At 34.4% G+C, this 12,242-nt stretch overlaps 1 protein-coding gene across 10 annotated transcripts in view; it reads left to right on the top strand.

Moving 5' to 3' along the window:
• The window catches only part of HDX (highly divergent homeobox), a 188,340-nt gene that overhangs the window by 49,922 nt on the left and 126,176 nt on the right, over positions 1–12,242 (top strand). For 9 of the 10 annotated variants that reach the window (XR_008497195.2, XR_010125555.1, XM_063660893.1 and 6 more), the window contains one exon: positions 12,045–12,098. The exons of the other annotated variant lie outside the window; for it this stretch is intronic. Coding sequence is in view for 7 of the 9 variants with exons in the window: in XM_063660893.1 (XP_063516963.1) it covers positions 12,045–12,098 (54 nt within the window). In the remaining 2 variants the exon portion in view is untranslated. The remainder of the gene's footprint in view (positions 1–12,044; positions 12,099–12,242) is intronic. 10 annotated transcript variants of the gene reach the window in all.

The following is a 12,242-nucleotide window of genomic DNA, read 5'->3' as shown; positions in this document are numbered from 1 at the left end:
TACATGTCTGTTTATATACCAGTACCATGCTATTTGTCCTTGTCATGTATTTTGAAGTCAGGTAATGAGATGCTTTCAGCTGACTTTTTTTTTTTTTTTTTTGTAATGAGCTTAGGAGATCCTTCTGTTTGTGTCTTCTTCAATTTCTTTCATTAGCGTTTTGTAGTTTTCCTTGTAGAATTCTTTTGCCCTTGTGGTTAAATTTATTCCTAGCTATTTTTGTAATTATTGTAAATTGCATTGCCTTATTGATTTTTTCTCAGCTAATTTATTATTGGCTTATTGAAATGCTACTAATTATCATATGTTGATTTTTTATCTTCCAATTTTACTGAATTTATCTGATTTAAGAATTATTTTGGTGGATTTTCCGGTTTTTCCTAGATAGAAGATCATGTCATCTACAAAGAGGGAAAATTTGACTTATTTTCCAATGTTGCTGCCTTTTATTTTTTCTTTTGCCTGATGACTCTGGATGGGACTTCCATTACTATGTTGACTAGGAGAGGTGAAAGTAGGCATGCTTATTTTCTTCCAGTTCCCAGAAAAAGGACTTTCGGCCTTTATCATTCAGTATGATGTTAGTTGTTGATTTTCATATTTGTCTTTTGTTATGTTGAGGTACATTCCTTCTGGGCCCACTATGTTGTTTTTCTCACGAAGGGATACCGAATTTTATCAAACACTTTTCTGCATCTATTGAGATAATAAGGCTTTTGTCCTTCATTTTGTTGATATGATGTGTCATGTTAATTGATTTGTATGTGTTGAACTATCCTAGCATCCCTGGGAAGAATTCCACTTGATCATTTTGTATTATCTTTTTGGTGTACGGTTGAATTCATTCTACTAGAACTTTCTTGAGGGTTTTTGTGTCTGTATTAATCAGGGTAACTGGCTTAAAATATTTGGTTTTTTTTTTTTTGCATCCTTGTCTAGTGTTGGTATCAGGGTAATGCTGGCCTTATATAATTAGAGAAAATTCCCACCTCTTCAATTTTATTGGAATAGTTTCAGGGGAAATTGTTTTACTTCTTCCTTGTAAGTTTCATAGAATTTGGCAGTGAAGTCATTCAGTCTTGGACTTTTCTGGTAGAATTTTTTTTGTTGTTACTGATTCAATCTCAGTAATTTTTATTGGTTTCTTCAGGTTTTCTATTTCTTTTTAAATTCAATCTTAATAGGTTGTTTGCGTCCAGAAATGTATCCATTTCCTCTAGGTTTTCTAGTTTGCTAGTGTATAGTTGTTCTTTATAGTCTCTGATGATCTTTTGTATTTCTGTAGTATCAATTGCAATGTCTATTTTTCATTTCTGATTTTATTTATTTATGTCTTCTTTTTTTCTCTTGGTTAGTCTAGCTTGCGGTTTATCAAATTTGTTTATCTTTTAAGAATGCAACTTTTCATTTTGTTGATAGTTTATATATTTTTAGTGTCTATTTTGTTTAGTTCTGCTCTGATCTTTATTATTCCTTTATTTCTATTAATTTTGTGTTTGGTTTGTTGGTGTTTTACTCATTTTTGAAGTGAATTCATTTAATACAATTCTGTCTAACTTTTTCATCTAGGCGTTTATTGCTTTAAACTTTTACATTAGCATTGCTTTTGCTGTACCTATATTTGGTATGCTTTGTTTCAATTTTCATTTGTTTTAATACTTTTTTAAATTTTCTCTTTAATTTCTTCCCCCTTTTTCAGAAGCATGTTGTTTAATATCCATGTATTTGTAAGTTTTCCAAAGTTCCTCCTGTTACTGATCTCTAGTTTAATTCCACTGTGGTCTAAGAAGATACTCTATATAGTTGTAACTTAAAAAAAGTTGTTGAGATTTGTTTTGTGTCCTAACACGTGGTCTGTACTGGAGAATGTTCCATATGCTGTTGCGAAGAATGTGTATTCTGTAGCCATTTGATGAAATATTCTGTAAATGTCTTTTAAGTCCAATTGATGTAATTTATGGTTTAAATACAGTGTTTCTTTGTTAACTTTCTGTCTAGATGATCTGTTTAATGCTGAAAGTGGGGAGTTGAAATTCCTAACTATGCTTGTGTTGGAGTCTCTTCTTTTTTCCCCAATCTAATAATATTTGCATTGTATATCTTGGTGCACTGGTGTTGGGGGCATATATGCTTAGAAATTGTATATCCTTTTGCTGGATTGATCCCTTTATCATTATATAATGACTTTCCTTTTCTCTTTTTATTGTTTTTTACTTAAAGTCTGTTTTATCTAAGTATTGCTACTCCTGCTCTTGTTTTGTTTTCATTTGCATGGAATATTTTTTTCCATCCCTTTACTGTCAGTCTATATGTGCCTTTATAAGTGAGATTGCTTTCTTGTAGGCAGTATATAGTGGAGTGATGGTTTTTTTGTTGTTGTCCATTTAGCCAGTCTAAATATTTTAAGTGGAAAGTTTAATTCATTTATATTCAAAATCATAATTGATATGTGAATATTTATTCCTGTCATTTTACTAGTTGATTTCTGGTGGTTTTTAATAATATCCTTCATTCCTTCCTTTTTTTAATTATACTTTAAGTTTTAGGGTACATGTGCACAACGTGCAGGTTTGTTACATATGTATACATGTGCCATGTTGGTGTGCTGCACCCATTAGCTCGTCATTTAACATTAGGTATATCTCCTAATGCTATCCTTCCCCCCTCCCCCAACTCCACAACAGGCCCTGGTGTGTGATGATCCCTTTCCTGTGTCCATGTGTTCTCATTGTTCAATTCCCACCTGTGAGTGAGAACATGCAGTGTTTGGTTTTTTGTCCTTGCGATAGTTTGCTGAGGATTGTTCCTTCCTTTTACTTTTATTGTTTACAAATGTAATTTGACAGTTTTCTGTAATGGTAACATTGGAGTCTTTTCCCTTTCTCATGTGTGTGTTTGCTCTTCTAGTGGGATTTATGCTTCATGTGTTTTCATGATGCTAGTATTTTCTTTCACTTCAACATGTCAGATTCCCTTAAACAATTTCAGGGTGAGTCTAGTGGTGGTGAATTGCAGCTTTTGTTTGTCTGGGAAATACTTTATTTCGTATTCATTTGTGAAGAATAACTTTACTGGGTATAATATCCTTGGCTTGCAGGGTTGTTTTTCTTTCAGCTCTTTGAAGATATCATTCCACTATCTCCTGGCCTGTAAAGTTTCTACTGAGAAATCTGGTGTTAGCCTGATGTGGGTTTTATAAAGGTGACTAGATACTTTTCTCTTGCTGTTTTCAGAATCTCTCTTTGCCTTTGCCTTTTGACAGTTTTACTGTATTATGCCATAGAGAAGACCTTTTAGCATTGTATCTCTTTGGGGATCTCTGAGTTTCCTGCGTTTGGATGCACAAATCTCTTGGTAGTCTTTTGAAGTTTTCAGCCATTATTTAACTAAATAGGTTTTTTATTGCTTTGACTTTTTTCTTTTTTTTTTGCCTTCTTGGACACAATAAAATTAAATATTTGGGCACTTTATGGTATTCTGTGTGTCATGTAGGCTTTATTCATTCTTTTTTATCTTTTTTTTTTTTTTTTTTTTGTCTGACTGGGTTATTTCAAAAGACCTATCTTCCCATTCTGAAATTCGTTCTTCTGCTTGGTGTGATCTATTGTTGAAGCTTTGAATATATTTTTTATTTGATTCCATGAATTTTTTAGATTTTTTATTTGATTCCATGAATTTTTCCAAAATTTCTTTTTTAAATGATAGCTATCTTTTTAGTAAATTTCTCTTTCATATCCTGAATTGTTTTTCTGATTTCTTTGTATTATTTTTCTGAATTATTTTGTATCTCCCTGAGCTGCTTTATAATCAATATTTTAAATTATTTTTTCTGGTTTTCATTAATTTCTTCTTGAATATAATCTATTGCTGAATAAATATTGTATTCCTTTAGAGGTATCATATTTCCTTGTCTTTTCATGTTATGTACTTCCATTGACATCTGAGCATCTGGTATAACAGTTGCCTCTTCCAATATTTTTATTTTCCTTTTGTAGGGGAGCACTTTTTCCTGAAGATGTATCTATGGTGTTTATTGGGTAGGGCCCTTTGGCTTTCATTCTCGGTGTGTCCATTAGCATAGTCCTTGCATGATTTCCTCACCTGTAAACAGCATCAGTAGTGTCTGTCATTTTCTCAGTGCTTAGGGTGTGATTTTTAGTGGAGACTGTGTTGAAGTTTTGCTGGGAAGAGAGACATTCAGATGGGCCTCAGTGGCTGTGGCAAGCTGAGTCTGCTTGTCCTTGGGCCCTAGGGCATTATACTCTGGCACTGGTATTAGCAGGTACAGGTGTGGTGATTCTTGGGCCTCCAGGCAGCTTCCTCAGGTGCTGGCCATGTCCTGGATGGGTGGGTGAGTCCTTGGGACCCTGAGCAGCAATGTGGCCTGAGTGATGACAGCAGCCATGGCAGGACAATCCTCTGTCTCCCACACAGTTCATCCTGCTGTTGGCAGTGGCTGTGATGGGCTGGGTGGACCTGTCCTCAGGCACTCAAGAGTAGTGCCAAATGTGGTGGATGGGGTGGGGTAATCTACAGGCACTGACGGTGTGCTCAGGCATTGGGATGATCCAGGAAGGCCTGTCCTCTAGCCCTCAATGGTGTGTGCAGGCACTGGCTGTGGTAGGCTGGAGCATGGTGATTGCCAGGCTTTTACAGAATGCTTGGTGGGGATAGCAGTGGCTGTGCTGCAGCTCTGCTGCTGGGGAGGGTGAGATTGTTTTCAGTAGCAGCATCCTGAACAGGTGGCTGGGTAGCAGGCATCTCAGTCACAGGTGGGAGTTGTAAGTATGGTAGCCTTTTCTCAAGGTGCTATTAAATGTGAGGCAGCCCTGATACTAGAGGCAGAAGGATTACAGCGAGTGGCTTTTGCTTCAGCCCTGGTGGTAGCAGTCAGCATCACTGCCCAGATTCATGTGGGTGATGACAATTAGGCTTCAGGGATTTGGAGATGCAGGAGCTGTTGGAGAGGCAGGGCAGGAAGCAATCTGGTAGGGACTGGCCTATCAAAGTGGCATCTTGGTGTAACTGTTTAGGACTTGGTGTGTGGGGGGGACCTGGTGTGAGCTCCCTCTCTGGAGCAATGCTGTCACCTCATCTTCAAGCAGCTTCCTTTGTTAGTTTCAGGGCCTAAGTGAGTTGAGGCACTTTCCATTGGCTAAGATTGCAGGAATCCATGGTAGAAATGTGTACTACTGGGTGTCACTCGCTTATTCTTTACTTGTATTGGGGAACCTCTCTAGGCTCTTAGCTCCCACTGGCCCAATAGGCTGCTTTGCTCCCCTCTCCTTCCTTGCCTTAGGTGTTTTGTCACTTCTTTGTTGAATTCCAGCCTTCTCTATTAGGTGATCTATTCAAAGTGTGATTATCTACTTGCTGTTCTGTTTCTTCTTTGTGGAGGAGGTGAATACCAGATGTCTCTAGCCAGCCATCTTGAAGCCCCTGCTCTATGTGTCTACTTTAAAATATCTAGATTTTCTTAAAGTGTCTTTCTGGCATCTTCCAGAACCCTTAGCTGCTCTATTATATTCCTCAGTTAGTAATCTCTTTCCCCAAGGGTCCATGGGTCTTCAGTCTCTCTGAGGTTTTCATGAGCTTTGTTCACTGCTTCTCACCAATTCCACTAGCCTGAGATCTGAGATGTGCCACTATTGGCTGTCTGAACTCCAAATTAGGAGATAAAGAGACAAATTCCTCAGGCAGACCCCAGACAGATTAAAATGTTGCAAATTCAGTCCACTTCACACTCTTTTACTCACAGAAGAGACTGGGGATCAGGCCACCACACTTACCCCAAACTGTGCCCTGCCATACCAGGAAGGGGTGCAACAAGGCAAATAAAAACACTGTGAAATCTCCTACTATTTTGAATTGACATTTTCTTGATTGTACACTCAATTGGTTGCTGTGAATATGGTTTCAAGAGCTACTGTAAAGTTATTTCAACTAGTCACTAGTTGTTTATTTAATATTTACATGGGAGGACAAGGATCTATAGCTACCTAGGCCTTCATCTTGCTTACTTCTTCCTGCTGTTTTTTTTTAAATTACAGAATAAATGTATCAGTCCATACAGTGTTAATGCAACAAACAGACATTGTGTTTGATTTATTTTAAAAACCTATCTTTTGATTCAACGTGTAGTCATATGCAAAGAAAAGATACAGAGTTGTGATTCATGGTAACCATTCTATTCCAGCCCAGCCCAGCAAATATGGGTAGCCTGACAAAAGCAATAAATCTTTTGTTGTTGTTTGATGAACTGATCTCTGAATGTGCATGTAATAAACTGCTTCATTTCAACTATATAAATGTATTTAGAATTTAAAGCTAACATTGACAATTTATATTCTGAAATTAGTAAAGAGCTTTTATATTTCCCAAATTTCTATTTTTTTACCTGAGTAGAATTAATATAATATTTTACAATATGCTAGAGAACATAATTTTAGGGGCTCTAGATTTGTGATTGCTTATTCTTTAGTGCCTTTGGATAAGAAAATAAACATTCCACATATTAACTTACATTATTTTATTTTTATCTTCCATTATTTTTAACAGGCAATATCTCAAGAATCAGTAGGGCGAATTTGGTTTGTAATGTTACATCTACCTTTTATAATTTCACTGAAACATCTTAGAATTCTAGTTTCCCTGATTTTAATTTCTTGTAGTTTGTAAAATTTTACTACTATGTATAAAAACAAATTTCAAATAGCATTTTGGTTTTCAATTAGATGAACTTTCCAGGCTAATAGTTTTCTAAGCACCAGATTTCTATCACATAATAGAAGAAAAATTCATATGCTTAAAAATATGTTAGTTGTTTATCCAAAAGTTGTAGCATCGAAACTTTAATTTGTAAAGGCATTCTAATTTCTGAAAACTTTTCTGAAGACTTTGTAGAGAGAAAAGAGGAAAATATTTTTATATACACCAAGACATCTTTTTTTCTTTGCTCCAGAACACATTGTTCTCAATCATAAATAATTTACTCCCCTCCTCCACAGCTCCTTACCCCATGCATAGTCTCATATATATTGTCACTCTTGGCTTTTTGTTAAATTTCAGCAAATTACAGCTAGTGAATAATAAACGCCCAAGTTAATTCAATTAGTCAATCAGTAAATATTTATTGAGTGCTATCATATGCCCAGCAATGTTCTCTGTGCTGTACACCTCATAAATGAAGAAAAAAATTAGGAAACTCTGCCTGTTAAAGCAGAGTGATTGATAGGTTTCTATGCTCAGCTAATACTAAAACAACTGATGGAAAGCTAAAACACTGATTTATGAGTCTCTTACTGCTGAATTCTTTTGAGAGGCCTGGTTATTTCTTGATTGCTTCATTTAATCAAATGCCACTTAACAAAATGCTAAGTAATCAAATACTCAATTTTCCTGGCTCACATAAAATGCAGTATATATCAGATAGTAGCTTTACTAGCCTCATAAGTTGGTCTCAGATTTTTAAAATAGGATGTACAGCATATACGTAGAATTGCCTTTACAACATATTTTTGAAATCAAATGAGCGTTTTTAACATATAATCTCTGTGTGACTATATAAAATAATTAGAATAATTTTTTAAAACTTGGTACTTTGCTCTTGACAATCTAATAATCTAGCAGAAACATTAAAGCAGATTCATATGTGGGGTCTAAATTGTGTAAAATAAAACAGCAAAAATTCCTTTAAGAATACCTAAATCATCTATAAAACTTAACTATTTGCATGCCTTCTTATGAATGTACAACTATGTATAGTAATGAAGACATATCGTATATAATTGATATCTTGATATGTAGAGTCTATTTAAAGTATAAGTATGATTTTACATGAGACTGGCAAGTGTGTTATAGTTGAATTCACGAACCTTAAGTATACATATGATGTGACTCCAGTATACATCTAAATAAGTGCATTATTTTCGTTGTGTATCCACTCTTAGCCATGAGATGCAGATTTCCAACAGTAAGTACACTTTCTTTCATTTACTTTTAAAGTTGCAATTCTCCATTAGCTCCAGCAGACCAGGCACTCTGGGAAGCAGTCCATAACAGGACTATTTCCATTATCTCCAGACTATTTAGTTCTCTTCTCTCTTATACATAAGGCCTTTCTTCAGTAGTGTGCTTTATATTTCTCTTCTTAATTCCTACCTCCTTACCCTGGTTCCAAGCCTGAATTACTTCTCTTCCAAACTATTATAATAGTTTCTGTACTTCTTTAATTTACTGTACACACATAGACACCTAAGACTTGTACTGTATAAAAATACATTTCTGATCATACCATACGTCTGTTTGAATGCCTTCAATGGCTACCGATTTTCTACAGAATTAGATATAAATGCAGCTTGCCATTCATGATCTCCACACAGGGACCTCAACTCCCCTTTCTAGTTCTAGTTGAACTGACCATTCCCCAAATACATCCTGTCTTTTTATTCCACCATGCTCATGCCATTCCTTTTTTTTCCCCTAAAATGCTGATGTTTTTTATTTCTGTTAGAGTTCTACACATCTTTTAAGGTTAAGCTAAGCTATCAATTCACAAGTAGATGTAATTTTGTCATATTTCGAGCTCCTGTTGCACTTCATTTATTTTACGTCCCTTGTGACATTTAACAGTTTTCTTTGTAGTAAAGACATTCATGTACCTGTCTTATCTCTTACTCTCAAGCAATAGTTCTTGCTGCCCAGGAAATTATCTTTTACTGATCTTTTATTTCCTGTAGCACTCTAAAACAGCACCACATATAGAAGAAATACCTGATTGGAAAGTTATATATACTTATTTCAGTAATGTTCGATTTTGTCAAAAGTTTTTGAAGTTCTTTCACAATTGCTTTAGGAGCTGGCGGAACTTTTTTAAATGCTTCAGTAGTGACAAATAATTCTCATTTGAGGGAACATTTGATTTTAAAAAATAGCCAGAATTTATTCTGAGCCACGTTTAGTGACTAATATGAATGTTCAATTGGGGCTGTTATATTTTCAGTTAAAATAAAAGGAGTGCAATGAGACAAAATCTCTGGGTGAGGCATGAACTGACAATTCCAAAAGGAAAGTTCCCAAAATGCTTTGAATAATGTCAACATCATTGTAATGAGTTTATAAGACTCCAAATTTTCTACTTGGAAATGTACAGCACTCTTTTGGATGTGTATGTTCTAATATATTTGTTAAATCAGTCTCATCTCCTTGAAGATTTATTTCATAGTTTTCCAAACCAGTCTGTTTAAAGTGAGTTTGGAATTGAAATATCATTTAAGTGAGATGTGTATTACCCTTCTAATTTGAATATTGCATTTCATAGCTTTTGGTGAATGAGAAATATACCATCAATATTTCACCAAATAAAGCTTCCCAAATTTGAGGAAAGACGTTTATTCAAAAAAGCCTACAAATTCAGTTACTCTGATCAGCTGTTCCTGAGTTCTACCAGAAATGTAATGAACTGAACAATGGATTTGAAGTAAACATTAGAGATTAGTTAAATATAACATTTGAGTATCATGTAACTGCTGACACAGAATTATAAAACAAAAAAGTGAAACTTCTTCCAAAATCAGATGGAATTTATAATATTTGAGTACTATGTGCTTATAGGAGTTTTGTATTTTCTTCCTTACACACAATTGACTTAAACAGAAAACCACATTTTATATTTCTCAAATGTATAGTTAGTGTTTATACAAATTCTATTATAATGTTTGTTGTATCATCTTTATCATTTCATATGTAATATTTTAGCAGTTACTGGTTTAAAGTTTTGTTTTGTTTGTAATTCATTTGGTTTATCATATATTTTCTAGAAATTCTGTATGGTCAATTTTGAATTATTTTACTAATGGAAAAGAATATGTGAACAGATAATCCAAAACACTTGGTATCTATATTTTTTCTAGATTATATTATATTATTTAAGCAGATTTATTTCCCTCGCTGAGGCTAACAATGAATTTTCAAACCCTAACACACATTGGTGGAATAAAAAGAAAAAATACATTTTGAATAATTTTTAAGAATAAATTTTTTATCACCTTCAGTTCATCATTAAAAAATCAATTATTCACACCTTCTCATTAACCCCTAGCATTCCAGTTAATTGCCGTTTTACTGTAATAGTATTTTATCTTGAGTAAAAATATTTTTTATTTTTCCTTAAAAGTATTGTTTGGAGTTTATATCATGTTTAGCTTATTTCTTGCATTTTGGCATACTTGTAACTCAAAGTAAAATGGCAGGTCTGGTGGCCAGGAATGGTAACAGCTTACCTGAAGTTTAAATAACAGAATATTAATTTACTATTCACATTGATCATCACTCCTTGTCAATAGGCATAATACTGTTTAGGTCATTACTGCTTTTAATTTATGAAAAACATTAAATGTTTTATTGAATGCCTTGTTCTCACTTCAGTGACCTACTGAGACTGATTTGCCTTGTCAGTCTCTCAGGAGGTATCTGTTTGGAAGGGAAGGAAAGAGCAAGTGAGAGGTGCACCCCAATTCTTGTGTGTGCTATGATAAAGCATAGTTAAGTCCAGGCTAACCTGAACCACAGCTAACAGACTACCTTTGTCTTTGTAAATGCTCCCTAAAATCCCACTAGAGTAGCATCTGTGTACCTGTGTAGCAATGCTGAGGTAATAAGGTGTTACTGGCCATTTGTCTTAGTGGTTTCTACCTAAAAAAGGACTACCATACTGTTGAATACGATTTGTAGGAAGATTATTTCAATTTTGGGTGTGAGTACTTAGGTAGATGAGAATGTATTGAACTTGAATATATCCATAACTACCACAATACCCTGCCCCATTAGTAAAGGTCAACATATTTCACCATTTCTGGGAAATTATCAGAAAGTATTTGCTCAAGTATAAAATACTTGTATAATATGCAAGAAATATCTCCTCAAGATTGCAACATTGCTAAACTTTACTACCAAAACTAGACACTGGGACATAATTCAAAAAGAACAAATTTTATCAAACACATTTTTATCTAGAGAGGTTTGATGTATATATAGTAATGGTTAAAGTTTTACTTTTTCTCTCTTTTTCAATCATACATTATTTATGCAATGAGAATATTTCATTAAACAAATGGGCTTATTAAAATATACAATTCACCATTTTGCAAGAAAGAGTGTAGGGCATAGGGAATAGACTTCTATTGAGGCCACTATTTGGAGAAACATTGTTTTAGTCATTTGTACTGTAGGTCTAAGATTTGTATTAAGAAAACACATGTAGCAATAAATCCATCAGTCAGTGCTGAGTTTACGAAGTAAATAGAGGTAATGTGTTTAAGTAGTTTATAGTGCACATCATTCATTATGAAGTCATCTCTTGCTTTGTGGTAAAGCCCTATTTAAAATGTGACTACAGTAGTCCTCCCTTATCTATGGTTTTGTTTTTCATGGTTACAGTAACTTGCCGTGAAGTACAATAAGATACTTTGAGAAAGGCCACATTCACATAACTTTTACTACAGTATTTTATCATAACTGTTTTATTTTATTATTATATTCATTTCTTAACTAATTTATAATTCAACTTTTTCATAAGCATGTATGTATAAGAATAAATATAGTATATATAGAGTTCGGTACTCTCTGCAGTTTCAGACATCCACTGGGTGTCTCAGAGTATATTACCTGTGGATATGGGGGCCTACTGTCCTCTATACTTCTTGTAACTTCTTCGCTTCAAAAAGCATTGAATTTTTATTATAACAATTGTATTATTTATAGATTTTAAAACTTGCAACAGAGTCCCAACAATCGTAGGGCCCCCAACAACGCCTTAGAACCTTTTTTTTTAATTCCCAGAAGTCTGCACCACTTCTCAATTTTTTTCACCAAAAAAGACCCCTTAAAATCTGTTGAGTTCAATAAGGAAACAACATTTTATACGTGGGGAATATGTTCTGAATGCAGATTTATCTTGAAATAGTGTGTGAAATCTTTGGTGTTGATCAACATTCCAAGTACTGTCAATAAATAGCTTACTGAGATTCCATTTATTGTTTTCACAGATTTCAGGAAACCTTACTGTGCCTTGGATTACAGGGTGTTCTAGAAAAAGAGCAGTAAGTAATCTTTCATTTAAAGCAGCAAATGGGTTTCCCCTTGTGCTGTTAGTAAAAATGCCATTGAGAAAATTGCCATATTTGTAAAGCTGGCAAAACTGAACCTTGATAGGACTACATTGTCTCAAAGGACATATTTCAAGA

Source organism: Pongo pygmaeus, chromosome X (genome assembly GCF_028885625.2).
Source record: "Pongo pygmaeus isolate AG05252 chromosome X, NHGRI_mPonPyg2-v2.0_pri, whole genome shotgun sequence".
Classification (NCBI taxonomy): domain Eukaryota; kingdom Metazoa; phylum Chordata; class Mammalia; order Primates; family Hominidae; genus Pongo; species Pongo pygmaeus.
Note: the sequence above shows the minus strand (reverse complement) of the source record. Positions and strands in the feature narration are given on the sequence as shown.